Source organism: Astatotilapia calliptera, chromosome 1 (genome assembly GCF_900246225.1).
Source record: "Astatotilapia calliptera chromosome 1, fAstCal1.2, whole genome shotgun sequence".
Taxonomy (NCBI): Eukaryota; Metazoa; Chordata; class Actinopteri; order Cichliformes; family Cichlidae; genus Astatotilapia; species Astatotilapia calliptera.
In genome coordinates this window covers 18,588,935-18,613,584 of record NC_039302.1, presented here as the reverse complement: position 1 = coordinate 18,613,584, position 24,650 = coordinate 18,588,935, and the positions used below count along the sequence as shown (strand labels likewise).

Sequence of the window (24,650 nt, the reverse complement as noted above, 5' to 3'; positions counted from 1 at the left end):
ACACTGACATCGCCCACGCAAGTGGCCACACACTTGCCGGACACACAACACCCAGAAGACATAAAAGAAACCTGGTGAATGCTATTGTTGTTGTTGAATTTCCCTGTTGGGGTTATCCATGGCATCCACCTGGATTTGTCTCCAGTGGTAGACCTCTCATTTCTGCTCCTCCTCTTTCCCATAGACAGTTATGTAGACCTTTTTTCCTTTGTAATATTCCTTTTTATATAGGTATTTTTTAAGATTTTTTGTAAAGAATTGATTTTTCTTACTTTCCTTCCTTTTTATTTTTTTATAGAAAGCACAAATGGGGAAAAAAAACCTTAAGGGCATTAGTGTTATTTATAGGATGAGGAGACAAATTTTGCTAAAGCTCTGCTTTTGACTCTGGATTATAATTTTTGTTTTTATGACATGATCATCCTTCTGTAAATACTTTGTCACCTTTTTTATACATATCAGGATTGTTTTGTTTTTCATTAGTTGTCAAATTGTGTGTAAATGAAAGACACCAGCTTTTTTGTGAGTGGCGTGACTTCAACATTTTGCTATGTTTTGTCTATTAGTGCAAATGAATCTTTGAATTTTTGTTTTATTTTTTATTTTTAATACAAAAATGGCTTTTTCCTGACACCGGGGATCACTAGTATAACTGTTCTTTATCGATTTAATGATCTTTTAATATGTGTATATAGATGAGAACACGTAATCTTTGGACATGTATACAGCTTTAGCATGCCACAAGTTTGAAACACTCCATTTTAAATTTGTTCAGCAGTGTGTGCACATTAACTGATAGATGTGGTTCGACCATGCATGCAGTACATCCCTGTTTGTTGCTTTTTGATTTTGTTTTTTAGTGGATTTTGTAAATACAATATTTTGGCTGTTGGAACATCGAAACTTTTTTTTTTTTTTTAAACAATAACAGGAATAGAAAACCACTACGTCTGTTTAAAAAAGAAAATGCTTTTGTGTGTCCCAACATTGTTAAAACATGTACTTTAACAACAAGAAGAAAAGAACGGGCTTTTTTACCACATGTTCACATTGTTCACATCTCTTTGATCAGATACATTTCTCTAAACACAACAGTGAGCAGCAACATTCCTCCTCCTGTGTGATTCATCTTTTGAAGTTGCTTTACATTTTAGCTCCCATTATCACCATTCAAAAAAATTGCTTTTAATGAAATGTGTTTGTCATGGCTGCGACTGTCAAAGTTCAAACTATGCAGACGTTTTGAATGTGAGAAGTGCTCTGGGGCCGTCCGTCGCTTTTGCTACTTCAGGTGTAAAGCGATGGATCCTTGCTCAACCAAAATTGGCTTGTAAAAAGCATCCATTATTTTAGCAATAATGTTGCATTTTTTTTCTAATTGTCCTAAGTCATTGTCTCACAATCATTCTTGTCTTTGTCATGTCAAAAATAATGCTCAGATTGCAGTTTTTTGCCATACTGTCTCAAATTAATACTGCAGTGATAACGGTTGCTTTTTTTTGTTTTTTTTTACATAATTATAAGTGGTCTCAAACTAAAAGAATTGACAGGCAATGCTCTGTAAAGTTGCTTAATATATTATCTTCTGCGGCAGGGTTGTTAAATGCTGAACATGTTTATGATTCTTATTAAAAGGAGAAATGCTGCTTCCTTTTAAGCTGGAAAATAAGCTTTTTTTTTTTGTCCTTAGGGAGTTGCCATATTTTTTAAGAGGTACATTTTGGGATATCAGATGTGCCTTAAAGAATTATTTGATCTTTCCGTTATGGTTCTTATGTAATTTATGTTTATTTATTACAAAAACTTTTGTAACTGAAATTTTTAGATAATTGGTGTAGAGCCTTTCAGAAATTTCGTGCGCTTCCTTTGAACATGCAATGTATGTTTTGTTTTGTTTTTTTATACTGTACCACAAAGTAGTTCTGTATTACAATAAAAAAAAAATAGAAAAAAAAATAGCGGCATGTCATATTTTTCTGCACCAGCAGGTGGTGGAAAAGAGCTACATTAACGCTGATGGAGCTTTTGGTCCCTTTGCTGTTTGCAGGGGTTAAAGGTGTTCCTGTTTATTGGCTAGATTGGGATTTCACTTATATTGCACAACTGGAGTTGCATTTTGATAATTGAACCTAAGTCACAGTAGGGAAAACTGCGGCTGTAAAAATCAGTATGGTGCAATCTTAGCAAATTCTACCATCGTTAGCTTATTTGTCCGATGGTAAAAGCTCATAAATGCATGTAAACGTCGATACTAAGCTAACAGCCCTGCTGAAGCAAGTGTACGTAGTCCACTCTTACTCAGGTCTGTAGCTTTCACAAAAACGCCTAACTTTAAAGTTAACTATTTATTTGACTGGTAAACAAGGCGTCTTTCGTGTAGCGATTATCAATTAGAACTAAAATCGTTCGTTGCCTAGCAACCACGCTTTTTTAATTAACGTTCGCTTCCAGGAGTAGCTAGTTAGCTAATATTTAGCTTAATGCACTCGTAGTATATATACACACAGTAGTGCACGTAAAACATTACAACGGCAGTGAAAAAAGCCTGTAAGTATTTTAAAACTTAAGTCAACTTAAAGTTTAAACAAGACTTGGTGTGTCCCTAACAAAAACGCATATGGCAACACAGAGTTTCCCCGGTGACATCTGGTTTGCTATCTGACATGTAAACTCTTATGTTATGTCATATATTTTATATTACATATGTAAAAATTGAGAGAACTTAATATGCAGCTGAGTCCACACTGGAAGCGATTCAAACCGATAAGGCCACTAGAGATCATTGAAAGGCAAAGACATTAAGCGACTCCGGGCGAAACACCGAAGTGGGTGGGACTTCGGGACAAACATTTTTTATTTCAAATCCCAGGCGAGCAGTAAGGCGACTACCAATGAGAATGTAAAATATCGTTGATTGACACATGACCTTGTAGCATATTTACCACTAGGTTACCTCTAACCAGAGCCCATGAGTAAGTAATTCCAACTGCTCTGCCTCTAGCGTATTTATTAGAGGGTTACCGAGGCAACCGGCGCCTGGAACGACCACAGGTCGTCATTTTCGAAACGATGCCCTACGAGTAAATCGCTTTCAGCTAAGCAACAGTCACTGTCGACTGTCGCTCGCCTCCGTGCTACCATACACAGACACCAAACGCTGTTTAGACTTTAAAGCCACTCAAAGGAGCTTGTAAATTAGCATTTACCATAACACTTCCGGGCATTTCTTTTTTTCAAAATAGAAGCCTCTGCAGCGCGCTGCCGTTGTGATGCTTGTTACACACACTTGACGCTTCCGCTTTTCTTTGGCTTCCCTCTATTGACTCAACCCTGCTTCAAAAGCGTTTTTTCCATTCTCACGTGCTCGCGCGCGCACGCACGCTCTTATTCTCACTCACTCACTCCTTTCTCTTCTCAAAAGCGCCTTGTGAAGCGGATTGACAGGCTAGAATGAAAATGAGGCGGACGCTCGCTCGCGACTTCAGTGCGTACGCGTCCTTTTGAGAAAGACCTCTAAAGTTGGATCATATCACCATGGGAGCTGTTTGGGCTGCAAGGGACTTTTGTTTGTTTTTGCTCCTGTTAAATAGTCGCCAAAGCGCAGCGCTTCCAGAGTTTCGAGGTGGGACTGTAGTGAGTGTGTGTGTGTTGTCTTTTGCAGTCGTGGAGACTTTACGCACGCTCTTCCCAGGAGTGCGCTCCATGTCGTTTCACCAGCAGCGACTTTTAGCATTTTCTCCTAATTCCTAACAACTTTGTATTATAGGAAAAAACAGCTCTGCCGTGGCAGGTTGCGCGCTCTGTGTACATAAACGTTTCCAAAAAGTTTTGTTTTTTGGCATGTTGTTAACATTCAGGTTTTCACAGGACTCCCCCCCCCCCCCCCCCATTTCGACTCATACTCTTTTATTTCGTTTTTATCAGTTAAATCTGAATTTTCCGGCTTCATTCTCACAAATATGTCGCCTTTTTGTTAATTTTCTAACGTGTTTTTGATGATAATGCATTCCTGTAGATCCATGCGCAGAGGGAAGTGATGGCTGTCACATTGACGCTATTTGTCAAACGACCCAAGACTCTTATAAGTGCACGTGTAAAGCAGGTTTTAAAGGCGATGGAAAACAGTGTGAAGGTAAGCATTGTGTAAATGTTTAGCCACAGATTTCTTTTCTTCCTATTGCAGCCACACCTTGTTCTAATTGTTCAGAGCCTAAGATGTTTTAGCATTTTTAGCTTTTTCTCCCCACCCCAACCTTTATGTGTTGTTTGTTTCTCAGATATTGATGAATGTGACCTGGAGTACAATGGGGGTTGTGTGCATGAGTGCAACAACACACCAGGCAATTATCGCTGCACTTGTTATGATGGGTTTCATTTGGCACATGATGGACATAACTGTCTAGGTAAGATTAGCTTTAAACTAAATAAGCAATCTTTCATGGTAGACAGGGAGCTTGTGTCCTCAGCTGTGTAAACTCATGCTTTATAAAACGCTGAAGACAGTCTGTGTTGGTTTATGTAAGTGAATACCTCCCACCTGAAGCATTGTAAGTTGTTTACTCGTGTGATCGATTCACTGTCCTGTAGATGTGGATGAATGCCAGTTCAACAACGGTGGGTGCCAGCACACTTGTGTCAACACAATGGGCAGCTACGAGTGCCGCTGCAAAGAGGGCTTCTTCCTCAGCGACAACCAGCACACGTGCATCCACCGCTCTGTTGGTGAGTATATGTAACACAAAGTTTGAAATAGTCGCTAACTCATCTACAAAAGATTGTGTGTTTGTGGATGCCTGTGTATTGTGTAAAACTAGTAAAAAAGAAAGAGAGAGAAAGATGTGGCAGATTCTCCAAGAGACTGATGACACAATGAGGGGTGACAGGTTCAAGCTGGCTCCTGTCACTGAGCTTTCATCTGAAACAGCAACATGCTGTGGGAAAAAGGATCTCTGTGTCCCTCAGAACAAAATAAGTCAATAACTGCAACACTCTGGTCTATGCGGTCTGTGTCACAGATTAGTCTGAAGCGCCTTTGTTTCGTCTCCTTCACTGAAGTCGACTCAAATGTGACTACTTTCCACTCCATCGGGTCTTGACAACCCTTTTATATCCCAGTGGACCTATCCGCTCAGCTGTGACCCGTCCATATAAATGCTGCTACAAATCACCATTGAATATGTTGTTTTGTTTTTTGTTGTTTGGAGGTTTTTTTGGGGAATGAACTTTAGATTCTTGTTCCCTCTGTAGAGGCGCTAAGAATAACGCAGCAGTGGATGTTTTTGGCTTGTGTAGGGGCGTGAGAACAATCAGTGTCTTTCAAGTTTCCAGACTAATCTCTCAGTATGTGCGCCTTTGTGTGTAGCTGGTCAGTCACTGTAGGAGAGTTTCATTGTGTACCTCTCTCCCTCTTTCTATCCAGAGGGCCTCAACTGTATGAATAAGGAGCACGGCTGCGCCCACATCTGCAAGGAGACATCCAAAGGGGGTGTGGCCTGTGAGTGCCGTCCAGGCTTTGAGCTGGCCAAGAACCAGAGAGACTGCATCTGTACGTGCACGCTAACACTCGCAAGTGCATCGGGCTTCTTATGTTGAACTGATTATTTGCATTAGTAGTTGCATGTTGTTTACCTTACAGTGACTTGTAACCATGGCAATGGAGGCTGCCAGCACATCTGCGAGGACACTGAGAACGGCTCCATATGCAGGTGTCACAGCAGGTACACTCTGCAGCCTGACAGGAGCTCATGTGTAGGTAAGCAGGCTGACACTGAGGTGAGACGAGGAATGCAAAACAGTGAGCACAATGTTGTAGTGAAAGAAATGCTGGGATACACATCATTTTTTTTATGATTGATATGTTATTGAATTTTGGAGGAAGAGAGGACAGTATATGCCCGTGCATACAAACTGTATATACGTTGTTGTTGTTTTTTAAAAAAGCATGCTTAGGATCAGGTGAGCAGGTGGTAGGTGTACATGCATAAAAAGGAGGTGAGACAAAAATTTATCTCCATGAGCTGTTAATATGGTGAAGATATCTTTGTCATTCCAATCCTGCCTGGTAAAGATAATGTTTCCCACTCCATAGCCAGCCATCCAGCAAGCACATTAGACCACTCTGTCATCTAAAACACATCACATCAACTATCCTCTACTATCTTTAATGTCCTCACATCATTTTCCAACCAGCGTGCAAGGTTGCTAAGTGACATTGCAACATTTTTCCAAAGATGCCAAATAATAAGCCCATCCTAATGGTTCAGCCTTAAAAAAATATGGCGTTTTGAAAGCAGTCATACTCTAAGTGTCAACTGACCCAATAATAAAATAACGCTGTAGGCTAGATGAACTTTTTTTATGACTTAATTGGAGTCATGCTTTCAAATCTAGATGATGTTTACAGCATTTTAAAGCTTTAACAAAGAAACACAAAACATGTATACAATGTTTTAACCTGATGATAATTGTTTTTACATACATATATATACTCATTTATGTTCAGTATGTAGCAAAATGGATCTAGATTTCAGCCCAGGGTGGGCGAAGTCCAGGAGCTGCCTACACTATTTTTTTTTTTCTTCTTGCGTTACGAGGAGGCTACCCTTACGAATGGATGAAATTAGAGGATCCCTCTTTCTCTCTTATCAGTTCTCCTGTTAGGCAGCGTGCATTTTTCCACACAGCAGTTGTAAAGGATAAGGATCAGCCGTCAGATAGCGGGTAATATCTCTCCTTCCAAGCCAGCAGTGTGTGTGAGGTCTGGGCGTGTCACTGCGACGTTGTCTCCGTGATTCACTTTTCTGATCTGCCGTGTTATCTGACACACACCAAGCCACCACAAGCTGAACATCTCAAGTGTCAAAACACATCTGCGCCCTGATGGCTGGCATAAACACTCACTGAGGATAACAGTAAAGCATTACTCTGGTTTTGTGTGTCACAGAGCGAGATGAAGCCACCACAGAGTCCTTGGACCACAATGCCACGTCCTTTACAGAGGTGGACAAGCGGGTCAAACGAAGGCTGTTAATGGGTAATAATAAGACTCCCCCAGTTTTGAATTTGTGTGGGGTTTTTTTGGGTTTTTTGGTTGTTGTTTTTTTACGTGTGAAGCTTCCAGGAAGCCCTCAGGAGTGGGGAGAGGAGTTTATTTCTAGCAAACTGATACATTCCTCAGTCTTTTGAGCAAACTGTGAAATGGCTGCATGCTCACTTTCTCACCGCCGATCTCACTTGAAATATACACGTATGTGACAGTGTGGTACATTTCACATTTTCCTTCCATTTGGAAAGGAAAGCATGTGAATCTTTTCTTCTATGTTGAGTATTCATCAGTTGTGTGATTCTGGATCACTCAATACATGTAAAACATTGTGTGATTGGTACTTTATTAGGTATGCAGTCTCATCCGGTGAGACTGTACGGGTCAGCCCTAATCCAAACATCTCAGTGACGTTAGACGCACAATATTGTTAAATTCTGCACGTTAATTTAACCTTTTAAATCAGTGGACGAAATTGTTTAAAGGGTACTTTACAGGAAATCGTTTTATTCTGCTAAGTTCTAGTATTTTGTCACAAATGGAAAGCACAGCATTCCCCACTAGGAGAAAGGTCTTTTGCATGCAGTGATAACTCGTGTTGCATTTTTAGAAACCTGCGCCGTGAACAATGGCGGCTGCGACTGCACCTGCAAAGACACATCCACTGGCGTGCGCTGCAGCTGCCCCGCTGGCTTCACGCTTCAGCCAGATGGGAAGACGTGCAAAGGTCAGACTGCCGTCTTCACAACGAGGGATAGTATCTTAATACGCTAACAAACCTGCATGTGAAAATGTGTTCTTAGAATCTCACTTGTTTCACCCGCAGATATCGATGAATGCGAGGTCAACAACGGCGGCTGCGATCACTCCTGCAAGAACACCATCGGCAGCTTTGAGTGCAACTGCAGAAAAGGTTTTAAGCTGCTGACAGACGAACGCTCCTGTCAAGGTAGACGTGGCTCCTGAGCTGCAGGAGCAGTAACAGGAACTTGCATGAACGAGATAATGATGACATTTACAACATCTCTCTCTTGTTTCCTTTTTTTTTTTTTTTTTTTTTTAATCACTGAGTGAATTTAGATTTTTCTTTTTTACAAAAAGAAAATTAGGATCATGTTGAATTTTTCTGAGTTTTTCAGACTTCTACATCATTAGTGTGATTTTATTCAACTTGAATTACTTGACAATTATTTCATGGTTCAGGCTTTAAAGAGTTGAATACATCAGGGAGCATGTAAACCCTTTTTCTGGGGTTTACTTTTGTTTACCTTTTTTTGCATCAGAGTTTGGCATGATTGATGACAATGATTTCTTTTTTAGAAGTCGTTTCTATGAAAAGCTAGTATTTTTGCTTTTGTTTTTTTAATCTGCTGTAGTGTAATGTACCTGTCGCACTTCACTGAGTAGGAAAATGGTCGTCATTAGATGGGGAAATTCCTGCTGGCGAAGATTGTAACTGACTGCCCTGCTATTATGTCATCTGCCTGATTTTGATTACAGATATAGACGAATGCTTCTTCGAGCGCACATGTGATCACACCTGTGTGAACTCCCCGGGTGGTTTTCAGTGTCTGTGCAACAAAGGCTATACCATGTATGGACTGGCACACTGTGGAGGTGAGACTAAGTTGGGTGGAGGGCACTACACATAACAAGTTCAGCATAACACACAAGTGCTTGATGCATTTAAATGTTTTATTTGATTAAGCACATAGATGTGAGTGGTTGCTCACTGGCGTTTTTGGAAATCGATCTCTGAAATGATAAAGAGTAACTTTTTTTCCCCATTTTTTTTTTTTTCCCCATCCCAGATATAAATGAATGCAGTGTGAACAATGCCGGTTGCGAGCATGGCTGTGAGAACACCGTGGGTGGATTTGAATGCTTTTGCCGTCCCGGCTATAAGCTACATTGGAACAAAAAGGACTGCATCGGTAGGTTAGCACCTGTCTCTGAATGACAAGCAGGTCTGTTATTGTCACGTCTCAATGGAAATTGTGCAGTGATGAAGTGTGACAGCAAACACCTTTGTGGACAAAAACAGGAGATACTTTGAGTTGTTCTTTATTTATTTATTTGTTTACTCTTTAATTTTCTTGTGCTTGAGTAATCCATCCAAAATGCTACAAAGCTGTCAGGATTTTGGACTTTCTGTGCTTCTTCATCTTCATGTGCATCTTCCTCCTTCCTGCTTTTGAACATGTTTGAGTTTTGTTGTGGTTTTTATCTAGCGGCTGAGGGTTTATCACCTGCACAGCCCCCATCTAAACCTACTTTGAACTGTAGCAAGCAGGAGGGAGGGGATCGCTGCTTTCTGACCTGCCAGTCTCAAGTACACATCAGCAGCGGTGAGTTGGTTGAGCCAGATCTCTGTATAGTGTGAGCTGCGATAAACCGGTGTGTTGGTTTAATAACTGAGCAATTTTTTGGCTACGTTATATATCATCTGTCATGCAATCAGTCTTTATTTGTATGGACATCTTTCATGCAAGTTAGTGCAGTTCACAGCGCTTCACAGATGACTAACCAGTAGATAATGAGAACAAAGAGTGATAAAGCAAAGCAAATAATATGCAATAATATGTGATATATATAATAAATTAAAAAGAGAACAAAAACATTAAGAAATAGACGATAAAATGACCTATAAATAGATTAGAAGCACCTAAAAAAAAATTGAGAAAGATATGACATTAAAGATAAAAAAATAATGAAATGAAATACTAATAAACTAAGAATATCCAAATAAAATAAAGCTGCATAAAAAGACAGCATGTATGTGGAATATACATTAATGGTCTTATCATTGGGTGGTGCTGTGGTCAGCACTGTCGCCTCACAGTGAGTTCTCTCTGGGTACTCTGGCTTCTTCCCACAGTCCAAGAACATGCATGGGTACATCTCTCTGTGTTGGCCCTGCGATAGGCTGATGACCTGTCCAAGGTGTACCGCAGCTCTCACCCTATGACAGCTGGGATAGGTTCCCTGAATTAGATAAATTGATGGTTTGTCTCTTTCATAGTTTATTTTTATCATATTGCCCTCTTCAGTTTACTTGTTGACTCTCTGCGGACCCCAAGAAAAGTACTTGTTGCTGTGGTAACAGCTAACTGGGGGTGTGAATAAAATTTTTTTAACAAGAGCTACTTGCTGATATGAAGCAGATGGCTGGTGTTGGGCTGTCAGAGTGAAGCAGCTGCAAAACATGTCAACTAATCCAGCAGGATTAGCACTGCTACAAGTCCCACATTTAAATCAGGATATTTTGACAATTGCAGGTTCACAGGTTAGTTAGAGAGAGATAAAAAGGACCAGGGTGGATTGGTGAAGAAGCTTATGATACATCGAGGATGCTTTTTGTATATTATGTCTTCAAACAGCACAATTCAGTCAGGTGGAAGTGCAACTAGTCAGTAAGCTCAACAGTTGTAGATTTAATTGAGTGAAAAGTCTGTTGACGGACTTCATGTTCATACATGCTGCCTGTCTTTTGTCTTAGTTGTTTTTTTTGGCCCTTACTTTTGTCAGTGTCGGTCCCTGTGTCACGGCCTCGTGTGTTTTCAGGGACGGAGGATTCCTACACAGTGACCTGTGGAATGCCTCTGCCCTGCTTGGCTGACGCACAAAAGAACAACAGTGGCTCATATTGCTTAGGCAAGTACAGGACATCGCAGATTTACATCTTTTTTTTTCCGCTCTGCCAAAGAAAACAGTAACACAGGAACAGGTAGGTCACGCTTTACTTGTCTTCACTTGATAACGATATTTTCTGTCCCCCTGTCGTGCAGGTCGAGAAACGGCCAGCCTTGCCCGTATTAAGACAACGGCCACTTTTAAGTCTGGCACCGCAAGGTGCAACTTAAAACGAAGTCAGGAGAAACTCAGGGAGAGCCTAAACTCAGCGCGCTCAGGTACAGCGCCACGCCGACTCAAAGCACAAGACTTAGAGTTATATCGTCTTTATGTTGCTGGTTAAAAAACATTTTGGGTTTACCGAAAACTGCCAACATCTAAAGACTCTGAAGCAGACCTTAAAGATACTTCAAAGAAAACCAAAAACCAAGAGCAAATGTGAAAGAAATTTGTGGGGAAAGTGATGTGGTTTTGAGTGTCTTCCACATCTCAGCACAGCACTTTGTCTGCCAGTGACAGGGAGGATGTAATTGGCCACAGGATGCCTTTCAGTTGTGTGTGACCTAGCTATCAATCAAACACGATTCTGATTGTAGGATTATTTTGCTTCTACAAAAGGGGCTCAGCATGGTACATCCCTCACAGACACTGAAAGGAAACCAACATCTCATTGCCATTGCATCCCCTTTGTTCTATTAGCTTTTCACTGTGCATGACCAAAGATTATTGTATGTGATTAATGTTTCCTGTCTGTTAACAACTGTGCAATTTTTCTCTTTGTTGTGCTTGCTGGGGGTTTGTTGTGTCCCATGTTCACAGAAAAGAAGTTTCTCTTCACTGAAAATGTCCAGTTCAGCTACGTGAGCCTGCGCTGCACCTCATCCGGACAGAGAATGCGTAGCCGCCATGGCAGGAAGGCCGGCGAGGAGGACGGCTCCTCAATCACTGCTGAGTTTGAGCTGGATGTGAACCTAGAGGAGGTAACAGGTTGGTCTCTCTGTGGTTTCTGCTTGGCTGCCCGCCTGTCTGTCTGCGACCTGTGATTATGATTCTTAAATCTGTCTTTCGCCGCTCTGTTTGTCACTAAACAAACCAAGCTGTGTAAAAGTATCTCCTGTTTTGACTTGGCTCTGGTGATGGGCTCTAGATTTGGGGCAAAGGGTGTTTTTGTTTAATTTCCTTGATTTCTGCGTTAGCGGTGTGAAGTAAGCTTATGGGAATCTAGGCATGAAATCGTAGGTTATTGCAGGTGAACAATAGGAAATCTTGCTTTGGAAACTCTTGCAGTATCGAGTGCTTTTCTCAGCAGAGGGTTGTGACGTGAACTGCGCACGCCGCCGTTCAGAGAAGAGGCTCAGGAAGACCATCAGGACCCTGCGGAAGTCCATCAACCGGGAGCAGTTCCACCTCCACTTTGCCGGAGCAGACTACAATCTATCCAGGAGTCCGAGCCAGCTGGCAGAGCTGCCAGGACACTGCATAGCAGGACAGATGCTCTTGGGCAGAAAATGTGGTGAGTTGAGTTTATGTGTGTAGTGTTTATTCACTGTAGAAATCCTGTTAACGAGCAGAGCACAAACAGTTAATCCAGGCAAAACTTCTACTGGAAACGTTAATGCTTTTCATCTTTCCCACCGCTTTGTTTTTTGAGGCAGCAGCACTTGTGAGCATACCCCATACACACAGTAGACCCATAGTCATGGCTTTAAGTAATTGAATTGGCCCAAGCCAGTGAGATATATTTAGACAGGCGGGTTTAATGATTGGATTTGGAGCAGGTGTGGGCCAGATGAATGCCATATTTGGTTTGCAGACATTCTGTAATGAGCAAGTTGGAGGGGGAAAGCGAGCTTGTGTGGAAGAACAGAGAAGCTGTTGTTGGCCCTCCAAGCTGCGAGATCTTCCAGCATCTCCATGGGATAAAAGTGTAACGTTAGGGCTGATGGCAGGTCTCCTGCTGCCTCTTGCTTGAATTTTATATACAACCTGCGCTGGAGAAAAATGCTCTTTAAATAGGGCTGTCGATGGTGGAGAGCTCAAGGCAGGCTTGTGTTTTCTCTGGCGGCTGCAACTGTATGCCCCTATTTTCAGGCCTCACAATGTGTTGGCTGCGTGCTGGACATCTTCTCAGTATCAGCGAGGGGAAACTGGTGCCTTTCCTCCTAAATTGTGATGTCTAAATATTTATTCAGGCAGTATGCGCTTTGTTCAATATATGCGTCAGTGTTGAGGATGTTTTAACTTAATGTAGGCCCAGATCTTTATCCCCAGATCTCAGGAATATGGCTGATGGCCAAAAACATGTGTCAAACTATAGCCGCTCTGTAGTTTCATGAGATAATGTCTGTTGAGGGAAAGTCATAAGTTTTGCTTTCCATTCATCTCCCTGTAATTTTTTTTTCTTTGGTCTCATCATTAACATTTAAGCTACGTCTGCTGTTAAGCTTTCCTGACATGATTTATTTCACATCTTAAGTGTCTTTATTCCTTCCGTCCCCCGCTTTGCTTTCAGGTCAACATTAGGCAGTCTATTGGTTGTGGCAAGGGTGTAGACATGTAATTTGGGAGAGGAGGGAAAAAGGAGAGGGGGGCTCTGAAAGGCATTCTTCTTAACCTCCAGCTCTTTAAAGGAGCTATATTTTTCCCTCCTCCCCCATCTTTTGCTCTGGCTTAGTTTGGAGTGCAGTTTAGTCCTTTTCAATTTGCCCACTCCATTGAAAACCCCATTTGAAGCTCATTCTCACTCCTTGAGAAGAACACAGTCTTCTGTGGATTTGAAGAAAACACTGTGCACAGTTTAAAGCGTGGCAGCTCCTCCTCCTCTGTGCTGTGTTTGGGTTATTGGTTGAAGTAACGTTTATATTCCGGGACATTGGTTCAGTTTAAATAACTTGTGATGTTAGCTTATTAATAACATGATCATTTTGAGTCTAAAATTTATTTCAACTCTACATTATTTATGTGCAGGAAAACAACCAAAGCATACATAAGAGGCTTCATGTGAACGTGTCCACAGGTCCACATGTTCTCACATCCATGTGAGTGTCGCAGTGAACTTGTTTGTGTGTTTGTTTTAACGTTGGAGATGTTTAGGAAGTGCTGTTGATTCAAGCTGGCACTTTAAGTGCTGTCCCCCCCCCCCACTACCCTTGCACCCCAGCTGGGGGCCACTTTGCATGACCCCTAGCCACTAAACTGCTAAAGAGAATTGACTTCACCCACACCATGGGAATCAATTAGCATCAGCTGTTTGGGCCCCTGCTTGATGGGCGCGAGCAGTGATTGGACCAAGTAGAATGGGGGGATTCAGAAACCTGACCTCTTTTATTGGGTTCAGCTCCTTACTACTGTGATACCATAGTGTTTTCCTATGTCATCAAGTAGGCAAAAACCAGGGACTTGAATAGAGGTGAAAGGTCTTTTAAACCTCTTTGGGGCCATCAATTCGAGAACTCTATAGAACCGTTCTTTGCATTTGAAAGACTTCAAGTTTTTCTTTCTTTCCTCTTTTTCACTCTCACTGTCTCTTCCCTCACAGCTTCCCTCTGTCAAATAAAAGCTGTTAGAGGACAATGCAGTGATGGCTCCTTGTGGTCTTTTAGAATAAACAAAAGGCTTCAAAAATGAGCTGCTCTTGATAGAATTACATTTTCTTTCTCCCAACGAAAACCTAACAGTCTACAGAGCCACGTATAATGGATCTGTGTGAAAGCTTTTGTGTGTCGAGCTCTCTCCGATATTGGTTGTTTTCTTTCAGCCCGGTTGAAGGCTACATATGAGGCACGTTTTGCTCGAAAGTCTCAGGAGTTTAATTGATTTATTCTTGTGTGAGCTCAGCTTTAGTTTTCAAGTGAAGTTCTTACGGCTATCAGACAGACACAGTAATTGCCAAATTAATTACAGGCATCAGTCTGAATGGGAGGAACCAAAGCAAAACAGTGTTTTAGCCCCTTTAATCAAGTGTTTGCGCTTTTATACGATAAAAGGGAAGCTCTCCCTTTGATTTGCGGCTGTGATTGCTTTTAAAAGAGCTGAGGGTGCTTACGTTGGCATTTAAAGTTCCTCTCTGATGCACAGCCATGTTGTGTCAAGTATTAAGACAGGTGTAGGTGTGGATGCAGTAAAGGCAGCACTGGGAGAGGCTGTTGTTCTTTTGTCCCCATGATTTTGTTTTTGCATGGCTGTTTTAGGTTGGTTTGCAAATGTACTTTAATGGCATTTGGACTTTTAATGTGTGTGTTTCATGCAGTCCAAAGCAAATAAAATTCATAACTTCAGATCAGTTTATTTGTATAGCTCATTTAGGCACAGCAAACACTGAACAAAGTGCAAAACAATCATGTAAAACAGATCAATAAAGATAAATGTTAAACAGACAAATAAAAGTTGACTTAAAGGGAATAACCAACAATAAGGGAATGTAATTGAAAAGCAAAAGTTTACAAGAAGACACAGTTAAAATGAGACTTGAACCTGAAACCTGCAATAGTTGCACTGTGTTAATGTAATGCACAAGCATTTTCATAGCTGACATCTTATCATACAGTTGTAGCTAAGATAAATGTACTTATCTCTCCTTTAGGCATCATGTAGGTTATCCTTTGTTAGTATCAAGCCGTACTCTGTTTAGTGACACAAATCTGACATTTGAATCCAGTGGGCATATTTCACAAACATTTTACGAACATGCTCTTCTATTGTTTTCTATTTGAAGACTCTAGAACTTTATATAGGCATCACAACAGCATCACTACTTTACATGATGCAGTCCTGATATGTTACCTGCACGTTGTTCACATCTGATTGTGTGGTGCCATATAAAGATGGCCTGTAACCATACAGCCTAATGCACCACTCTCTGGTACAATAATCTACACTGAGCTCAGTGATACCTTTAAGATGGCAGGAAAACGCTGTCAACAGATAGATAATTGTTCAGGCTCAGCTGCCTTCTTAAAGCTGGCGCTCACTGCTCTTTACTGTGTTTATCCAGTTCAAGTATTTACATGATCCTCTTTGATTACACTTGAGAGGCAGCTGTGATCTGGGTTTCTTTAATGGTCTCATCATTCACTGTAGCTGCGGTGTTTATTGTGTACATCTACGCTGTGGTTAGGACTGCTTGATTGTGTGTAACCACGGGGCAATCTGCTATATTTGTTGATTCATGTCTGCTTATCGCATTGTTCTTTTTTTACCCACACACTCTTATGGTGTGGTTATTTGTCCATGAGCGCCACCTGACCTGATCTGTCTACTAAATTGACTTTAATTACAAGTTCAAACGTTAACGTCTGTTTTGGATGGCTTATCTTTAAGTGTTTGTTTTTAGTTTTTGCGGAAATGTTCCATCATCCTCAAACAGTTACATTTGTTTGTAATTGACTCTATATCACAGAATTACTGTCTGAAAAATATTTCTGTGTGTTTAGTATTCAAAAAATATGACTTTTCCCCCTCAACTTAGCATAGCACAAAGATAAAACTGTCAGCACATGCTTAGCAACTCTTTGGAGAAACTTTGTAGGCCGACATTTGCTTTATGTGCACTAGAGACGGGCATGCAACAGTGTCTCGCTACAAGTATGTCACAGAACGGCTAAACTTTAATCTCTCTTGATGTCCTTTTCCATCTGTGTCTTAGTGAGCTGCGGTGTTGGGACCTACTACGATGGCGATCAGGGACGGTGTTTGTCGTGTCCAGCTGGAACGTATCAGGACGAGGAGGGACAGATGTCCTGTGAGGTGTGTCCTACACCTCAAGGAAGAGAAGTCTCCAAAGTGGTGGGAGCTCGAAACATTTCAGAGTGTGGAGGTAAAACACCATATTTTAACATTTAAAAAACATCAAACAATAAAATTTTATAGTGTATTATAAACTGGTTTGTCTTAATTCTTTATGATGTGTCCTTTAAACATACTTTACTGCAGGCAACTTGACATTTAATGTCTTGTGTGTTGACTTTGTATGTGTTGAAATCCTGGAGATGTCACAAGACAGGAACCTACCACGAGGGCTATTTTAAGTGCTTTGGAAGATTTCTGAGTGTCTGTCTGTGGACAGATTTTGATCATGTGCTATCAAAACTTTACAGGTGCCAAGTTTCAAATTAAAGACAGGTTCAGAAATCTGTGTTTTCCAAGTTTTCACAGATTGACTGATCCTACAGCCAAATGTTAATGCTAATTTTTAATTTTACAAGCAGTTAAAATGGTCAAATCAACTCACCCAAGCACCCATACAGTGCTTTTATCTGTAGCTAAGCACTTTCTAACATTCACACACACTCAATTCTGTATGTTACCCAAGAATGCTTCAGCATGCAGGCAGGAGTCGAGGATTGTTTCACCAACTTTCTGATTGGTAGATGACCTGCTCTACCACCTGAGCCAGTATTAATCTGGTTTGTGCAAAAACTAGTCACCTTTAGGGCTCAGAAAGCAGGTCACAAATAAATAAATAGTAAATTCTCTTTTTTACTTTATGGTGACATGTAAATGCCAAGCAACTGTCAAACGTAAAGCCCAGGGGCCAGAATCAGCCTGCCAAAGACTGACCCACTGCGCAGCTTTGGAGAGTGTGAAGGAAGGGATGAATTTTAGACTTTTAACTGCATTTTAAAAAAAAAAAATGTTTTTCAGCTTTCCCTACTGACACAGACCCCTCTCATAGCCAGTCTTACTGCACCAAATTAAAAAACAAATAAATAAACAATGAAAAAAGAGATTGTGTGTTATTTAACTACCTACTAAAAAATGTATGATATTTTATAGATATTTATATCAAATAAATAATCCAAAAAAAGCAACAGCCGCAGAAAATTAAATATAAAGTTGTGAAGGTACAAAGGAAGCAGTGGTGCCTCGATAAAGATCTCGTTGGCAGTTGTTTTGCTTTGTGTAAATCTGAAGAAGCTTGAATATGAATTAACTTCTTTCAGTCCTGAATAAAAAGCTCAAGGAGCCACCATGTTTTGTTCTCCTCCTGTGCTGTTATCAGAGTCACATCTCGCCTGACAGACTAAACAAGACGAGCTATCACACATCCACTTTGTACTAGTCACCCAGGAGTTACACGCAGTGAGAGGTGGAGATGTAACACAGCATTTTTTCCATTAGTATTTTCTTAAGTTTTGCTAAATAAAAGTAAAGAAAAGTTGTTGTTGTTTTTTTGTTTTTTTTTAAGTGGACAGAGCATTTCCTGCTTCTAACAGTGTGAACTGACCCTGTGTGTGTGTGTGTGTGTGTGTGTGTGTGTGTGTGTGTGTGTGTGTGTGTGTGTGTGTGTGTGTGTGTGTGTGTGTGTGTGTGTGTGTGTGTTCAGGTCAGTGTTCCCCTGGTCAGCACTCCCACGATGGCTTCATCCCCTGCCAGCTCTGTCCACCTGGAACGTACCAACCAGAGGTGGGGCGCACCTCCTGCTTCCCCTGTGGAGGGGACCTGGGCACCCGGCGCATCGGGGCTGTCTCATTTCAGGAGTGTGAGACCAAAGGTATGAAAGATTTTAGTTATGTCACTGGATATAAAACCTAATAACGTCTGCCTGGTATATTTTAGCTTTCGCTTTAGTTTAGCTTTAATATAAACGAAGGGTTTAAATGGTTCTTTTGGAGCCGAGAACGTTTATGAAAGCCTGCCAGACTTGTGAAATAAAGTGAACCATCTGTTGTTTTGGGGATTTGAAGTCTTTTTTTGTGACTTCAAAACACTGTGTAGCATTTGCAGGTGTTGATAGGGACTCTGCTGCCCTCTGCAGCTGTTGTATGGTTTTTACCAGGCACAGAGAGTTTCCGTTCTAACTCAAGCGCAGAGTTTTTTGTTGTTGTGTTTTGTTTTTTTTATGTATAATGTTTTAACTGAAGATTTTTCAGGTATAATGTAGGATACGATTTTTTTGTACCCCGAATGTTGGTGGCATTAAATCAGCTAACAGCTCTCTATCGCTGGCCTTTGCTCCTGCAGTGCAGTGCTCTCCAGGACATTACTACAACACCAGCACACACCGCTGCATTCGCTGCCCAATGGGCACATATCAAGGGGATTTTGGTCAGAACTACTGTGTCACCTGCCCTGGAAACACCACCACCGACTATGATGGTTCCACTAACATCATGCAGTGCAAAAGTATGTATATCTGTAGGGGGTGGGGCAGGGTTTTAGTTTCCAATATTAGAATTCCATTTGAGATATTTTTAATTTTTGTGTCACTTACAGACCGACGATGTGGAGGAGAGCTCGGGGATTTTACAGGTTACCTCGAATCTCCCAACTACCCGGGAAACTATCCTGCGAATATCGAGTGCACTTGGATCATTAACCCTCCCCCCAAACGCAGGATCCTTATTGTTGTCCCTGAAATCTACCTGCCTATTGAGGATGAATGTGGAGACTACTTGGTGATGAGAAAAAGCGGTGAGTTCTACTGTGTTTGTGCCATTTAACTAACAAATAAAATATAACACAGGGGTTTTAGGTTGGATTTGCTTTGGTTTGGGCTCAAGTTACGATTATGATCCTTTTTTTAAAACGCTATAATCCTCAGAAGTTATGAAAACAAGTGTCTGCTTACAATATAGTCTGTGTGTACAGAGCAGGATGAATCGGCACAGTGGTAGAAAAACATCTCTTAATGTCATAAGAGTGGTTTTCATATTCATCAGTAGTTACGTATTAAGGCCTTTCCTCTGTGCTTCTCACAGCTCTCCCCAACTCTGTGACGACCTACGAGACGTGTCAGACGTACGAACGTCCCATTGCCTTCACCTCCCGCTCCAAGAGGCTTTGGATACAGTTCAGGTCCAATGAGGGAAACAGCGGCAAAGGCTTCCAGGTTCCATATGTGACGTATGATGGTGAGATGGTTTGTCTTGGAAATAAGATTAATACTGTAATTCCATGTAAGTTCACAACCTGGTCCCACCAAACCAGCGCACACTATATTGTGTCTCTCATTTTTCCAATATAAATGATTGAAATCCTCATTTTCATTCAGCATTTATCTTTCAGAAGCAGAGCAAAGTGTTTTCATGTCATTCATGCAGCATTTGGCCTGGCAGGAATCTTTTTCTTTTTTTCTTTTTTTTAATGGCCCAGAAGAGACGATGTGTGCTGGGTGCCATTACGACCCATAGTTATTTGAAATTGGTACATGGTGTCCTCCCTGAGGATTATCAGAGACAACTTGGAAAAAGATGTCTGTGGGTTTTTGTCCCTTGTTTTTGGGGGGTGGGGTGTAACGAATACTGTGTGCCTCATTCGTTTAAGAGGAAAAAAAAAAATCTGCCCCTGCCTGTAGAAACTGCGGTTTCCATTAAGTCTTCTGTAGGGTTCTACATTTGTTTTATTGTTTGTTTGTTTTTTGAACAATCCCTTTTAAATTTGATGAATTGAGAAAGAATAAACCGATGATACCTCTGAATATTGTTTAAATCTAGTTTGTTTTTTCTTACTAAGCTATTTATGAACGTTATTTGTTTCAGAGGACTACCAAGAGTTGATAGAAGACATCGTCAGAGATGGAAGATTATATGCTTCAGAGCATCACCAGGAAATACTTAAGGTATCAGGATTTTATAATTATATTATACAAATGTTTAACAGGGAGCACTGTGGTCTCCAGCCTGAGTAGGTCTAAAATACCTAAAACCTTTAGTGTAAGCTGTATATATTTACATTTATCCATTACTTTCATCTTTTAAAGCATTGCATTCCTGACTTACTAACCTGCTCATTAAGAGTTTTAGCTGTTTTATCTCATGGGCTATTTTCAGCTGACCATTTAGACTTTATTTGACAAAGATCAGCTGGCCAGTTTTGACTCCTCACTGTGTTAGTGGTTTGGCTCCAGTGACCATGTAGCACCCTCTTTTGGGAACAAGTAGAAATACAGAGTACCGCTCACATGAACCCATAAGAGCCCCGACCCATTTTATTGTCAAGAAAACTGTGAGAGAGTAAGTGCTGAAACTTTAATAGGAACTTCCATAGGAAACCACAGTGACACAGGTGTCACTGTGGTTTCCTATGTGTAAAAATTACATACTGTAAGTCTGTGAAGGTTCTCAGTCATCCAGGTCATCGTAGTCTAAGGAGCTTGGAAAGAAAAGCATCTGGACTTCTTTAAGTTGCTTGAAGACGTTTCACCTCTCATCCGAGAAGCTTCTTCAGTTCTAAGGTCAAATGGTGGAGAGTCCCAGATATAAACCTAGTGGGAGTTTCCCCCTAAAGAGGGACAAAGGACCCCCTGATGATCCTCTACTTAATCACGTGTCCAAAATGTGAACATTCACATTTTGGACAGAGAGGACAGACGGTTTGAATAGAGGAGTGAAAGAAGCCATCTATGTCCACTGTGAGCGACCATCTTTGAACAGAGGCGCTGGTTTACGACACCAACTGTCTGCCATCTATAATCCAGTTTTGAGATTCCTTCCCAGACACCTTAACGCCCACTCACACCCTGGGCCATCTGACCTCAGGAAATCACATGAAAGGGTGGGGCCAGGTTTCACAATGAGCTCCCCCGAAACCGTGGCTGATTGTTACCTACACCCGTTTTCACACCTTGGCTCATGTGATTAGGTAGAGGATCATCGGGGGGGTCCTTTGTCCCTCTTTGGGGGGAAACTCCCACTGGGTTTAAATCTGGGACTCTCCACCATTTGACCCTTAGAACTGAAGAAACTTCTCGGATGAGAGGTGAAACGTCTTCAAGCAACTTAAAGAAGTCCAGACGCTTTTCTTTCCAAGCTCCTTAGACTACATACTGTAAGGAATTCTTTTGGATAACACACTTCTTTTTTTTTTTTTTCCCCCCCTCAGGACAAGAAGCTCATGAAGGCACTGTTTGACGTGCTGGCTCACCCACAAAACTTCTTCAATTATACAGCGCAAGACTCGAGAGAAATGTTCCCCAAATCCTTCATTCGCTTCCTGCGGTCCAAAGTCCTGAGGTTCCTTCGTCCTTAAAAAAATAAATAAAAAGTTGCCACAAGGTTCCAGGATTTTTTCATAATAAGCTTAAATTAGAAACTGGACCCTCTTATGTGTTTTATCAATTGACCCCTGCGCATTCTAAGGTTACGTGTTGGACAAGAGGACCGCACCTGATGAAACGATCCCAATGGAAAAGTGAAATTTTTAACTGAGGAAGTGGTACAAACCACAGATCTATATGGGCTTCCTCGGAGAGGAATTAGGAGATCTCATTTGGAAAATACTTCTAACAGCAGATGAATGACATTATACGGCCCTTTAAATTTTAAAGTTGGGATTTAAATTCCAAATTGGGTATTGGAATGTTGAGAAATACTGTGCATGGCGGCATTATGGGACTCTTTAATTGCATTTGGATGAAAAACAAATATGATAGACGAACAGATATATGCTGAATGTCAGTAACACTGTATATAGGTTTAGGTTTAACATTTAGTTTTTTAACATGGCCTGCACAGGTAGGCATGAAATACTGACAGAAATACTGCAAAAATGTCAGGAACAAATAGCGCACACAAGTTTTCTTGGGGAAATTAGCACTGCAAAAGAAGTAGCCCTGCCACAAAAGCAATTATTCTGATGAATGTCTTGTATATGATGTAAAAAGTTTTAGGTGAAACGCTAATGTTTTGTAGCAGCTACATACACTTTAATGGTATAGCATGGCTGCGTTTGCTGTTGGCTCACGTATTTGGTCTTCTAAGGTGTCTGGATGAGCACTGCTGTTCTTTAAAAAATACTTTTCCTTTCCAAAACTAGTCACAAGACAATGACTGCTTCAGCTAGGTCACTAGCAACCAAAGACAACGAATTACTCTGCAGAGAAACGGAACAATTTGTGATGCCATGAATACATGAAAAGTTCTGTAAAATAGAAGTAAACTATATTTACCTCTCCTAGATGAAACAAGTATGTATATTTTTATGATTTTGTACATCGAATGTGCTGTAAATAAAGACCGGAAACGGATTTCCACCACTTTCAACCACTTTTTCTCATTTCTGTACAAGTTCATGTGTTTGTATATGTTTAACACCTCCAGAGGAATAATAAAGTTGGTCTTTATTAAGTATTATTATTATTATTATTGAGTTAGTAGGTAGAACTTTTGAGATAAAATGCTTGCAAGAAAACAACATGATTATTTTATCAAAAATGATATGGAGACAGGGATAAACTAGAGTAATTAGAGTAACAAGGTTGCACATAATTTGGATTTATCTTGGATAATAAAAGATGTTTCATCACTGAAAAAAAAAAAAAACCCCAATCTTCCATAGTTATAAAGGCCATTTTACAGTTGCAGGACATTTTCTATCAACCCCATGAATTCGAAAATAATCTATATGAAAAAAGTGGTTCGAAAATATTTATAATGCAAAATAGTTCTTGAGCACAAGTGTAAATGCTAAAAAAGATAAAATTATAAAGAAATTATAAAAATAAATGGTCGATTTGTTTATTTATCTTAGCGTTTTAATTGAGTTGAGATTTTATGTATATAGCGCCAAAACACAATGCACTTTAGAATGTAAGGTAAGTAATGATAATACCTACAATGATAATATAATAATTGTCTTCCAAGAAGAATGACCCGCCTGGTGTTCCCCGGACCAGAGTTTGATACACCTGCTCTTTACCAGCTTGTCTAACCGAAGGGTGCGTTCGATTTATCTTCACGTGACGTGGCGGAGCAGGGGGGTGGCTTACTGGGCTTAAGCCCGGGTTGTTTTTTCAGAAGCCCGGGGTCTTTTGGAGTGTAAATTTTTCATAGTTAGATGCCTGGCTGACAACTGTATAAAGCAAAAAACTACACACAATATTCGAAGCACATAGTGCACACTGTGGGAATTTACAACTGTGCATAAATCCCCCCTAATATTGGTATGATTCGAGCTCAGGCACTAAGCGGGGCGGGGCAGCTGCTGCCTACGAGTGCGCTGTTGGAGAAACGGAGCTAGGCAGACAGAGGAGAACTGAAGTATAACCAGGTACCAAAGCAAATCATTCGTACTGTACAAATAATGTAAATATGACGGTGTATCACGAAAGATTGATATCAAACTGATCACTTGAAGAGAAAGTAACGTAATATGGGCCCATATTACGTTACTTTCTCTTCAAGTGAATCAACAAATGGCGAAATGAAAAGCCGAACAACAACAATGCTGTTTCTTTAGAGAGTCTTAGCTTACATGTGTGTCTATTTCATATTTTCAGTTGTTTCCCTCCATGGCTAAATAAATCGGATTCAGTAATGTACTGATATACAAGAATGGACATAAGGAGCTTCTTTCAAAGAAAAAACTCTGGTAGTATTTTATATATTATGCTTTGTATGTTGTTCAGTATATTTCTATGCAAAACAAGAGGAATTTCAATACACAGCAGTATATTCACAGTTGAAACCAGATATTTACATACACTTTATAGAAAACACAAGAACATTTTTTTTTACTGTACAACGTCAATTTAGAGTAACCTTTTGAATTAGTTAAATGTCAGAATAAAGAGAGACAGAGCTGTCTATTTTTTATCACTTTCATCAAATTTAGGATTACATATACACTAAGTTTATTGTTAATTAATAAGAAAACTCCAGACATTCCATTCTGAGCTGAAGAAGCTTCTGATAGGTTAGTAGAGTCCATGTGAGTAAATTGGTGGCACAGCTGTGGATGCATATAAGGCAAAACACAGAGCCTGTTTCTTTGAAATGGGAAAATCCAGAGATGTCAACCAAAACACCAGAAAAAGAACTGTGGAGCTCCATAAGTGTGGCTCAAGTTTGAATACAATTTGGTGCCATTTACAATTAAGAAATACAGATAGTTTCTCTCTTTACTCTTAAAGTTAACAAATATGTTTTTTATATTTATCAATCTAAAAAAATAAACATTTAGTCTGATTTGTCTGTTACAATTAAAAAAGTGTTTGTGTTTTGATCTGAAGAGTGTGTGTAAATATCTGGTTTCAACT

At 40.5% G+C, this 24,650-nt stretch overlaps 2 protein-coding genes across 7 annotated transcripts in view; both read left to right on the top strand.

The window, feature by feature from the left end:
* The window catches only part of sinhcafl (SIN3-HDAC complex associated factor, like), a 4,501-nt gene extending 2,844 nt beyond the window's left edge, over window positions 1-1,657 (top strand). For both annotated transcript variants that reach the window (XM_026167695.1, XM_026167704.1), the window contains exon 6: window positions 1-1,657. This exon is cut by the window's left edge and continues 100 nt beyond it. In XM_026167695.1, the coding sequence (XP_026023480.1) occupies window positions 1-78 (78 nt within the window). In that variant the 3' untranslated portion in view covers window positions 79-1,657.
* A 358-nt stretch (window positions 1,658-2,015) lies between these two features.
* On the top strand, window positions 2,016-22,659 carry scube2 (signal peptide, CUB domain, EGF-like 2). Of its 5 annotated transcripts, none has more exons than XM_026167665.1 (23): window positions 2,016-2,302; window positions 4,016-4,132; window positions 4,278-4,403; window positions 4,588-4,722; window positions 5,420-5,545; window positions 5,636-5,752; window positions 6,944-7,033; window positions 7,653-7,769; window positions 7,869-7,991; window positions 8,543-8,659; window positions 8,854-8,976; window positions 9,274-9,390; window positions 10,607-10,696; window positions 10,831-10,953; window positions 11,495-11,662; window positions 11,982-12,188; window positions 16,320-16,490; window positions 18,000-18,167; window positions 18,638-18,799; window positions 18,890-19,087; window positions 19,375-19,527; window positions 20,155-20,234; window positions 21,497-22,659. In XM_026167665.1, exons 1-23 carry the CDS (start codon window positions 2,233-2,235, stop codon window positions 21,641-21,643), a joined length of 3,045 nt encoding a protein of 1,014 aa, XP_026023450.1. In that variant the 5' UTR covers window positions 2,016-2,232; the 3' UTR covers window positions 21,644-22,659. The 5 variants fall into 5 exon arrangements, with proteins under 5 accessions (XP_026023450.1, XP_026023459.1, XP_026023441.1 ...); XM_026167674.1 differs by lacking the exon at window positions 2,016-2,302 and adding an exon at window positions 2,664-2,972; XM_026167656.1 differs by lacking the exon at window positions 2,016-2,302 and adding an exon at window positions 3,012-3,622 and having other exon boundaries at window positions 11,985-12,188.
* The last annotated feature ends 1,991 nt before the right edge of the window (window positions 22,660-24,650 follow it).

What these genes read in the sequence shown, in the direction of transcription:
- scube2 (XM_026167647.1), top strand. Translation starts at nt 3,535, where the DNA reads ATGGGAGCTGTTTGGGCTGCAAGGGACTTTTGTTTGTTTTTGCTCCTG. An exon ending in AGATGGGAAGACGTGCAAAG is followed by an intron (nt 7,770 to 7,868) that starts GTCAGACTGCCG and finishes TTTCACCCGCAG; the next exon opens with ATATCGATGAATGCGAGGTC. An exon ending in TGGACTGGCACACTGTGGAG is followed by an intron (nt 8,660 to 8,853) that starts GTGAGACTAAGT and finishes TCCCCATCCCAG; the next exon opens with ATATAAATGAATGCAGTGTG.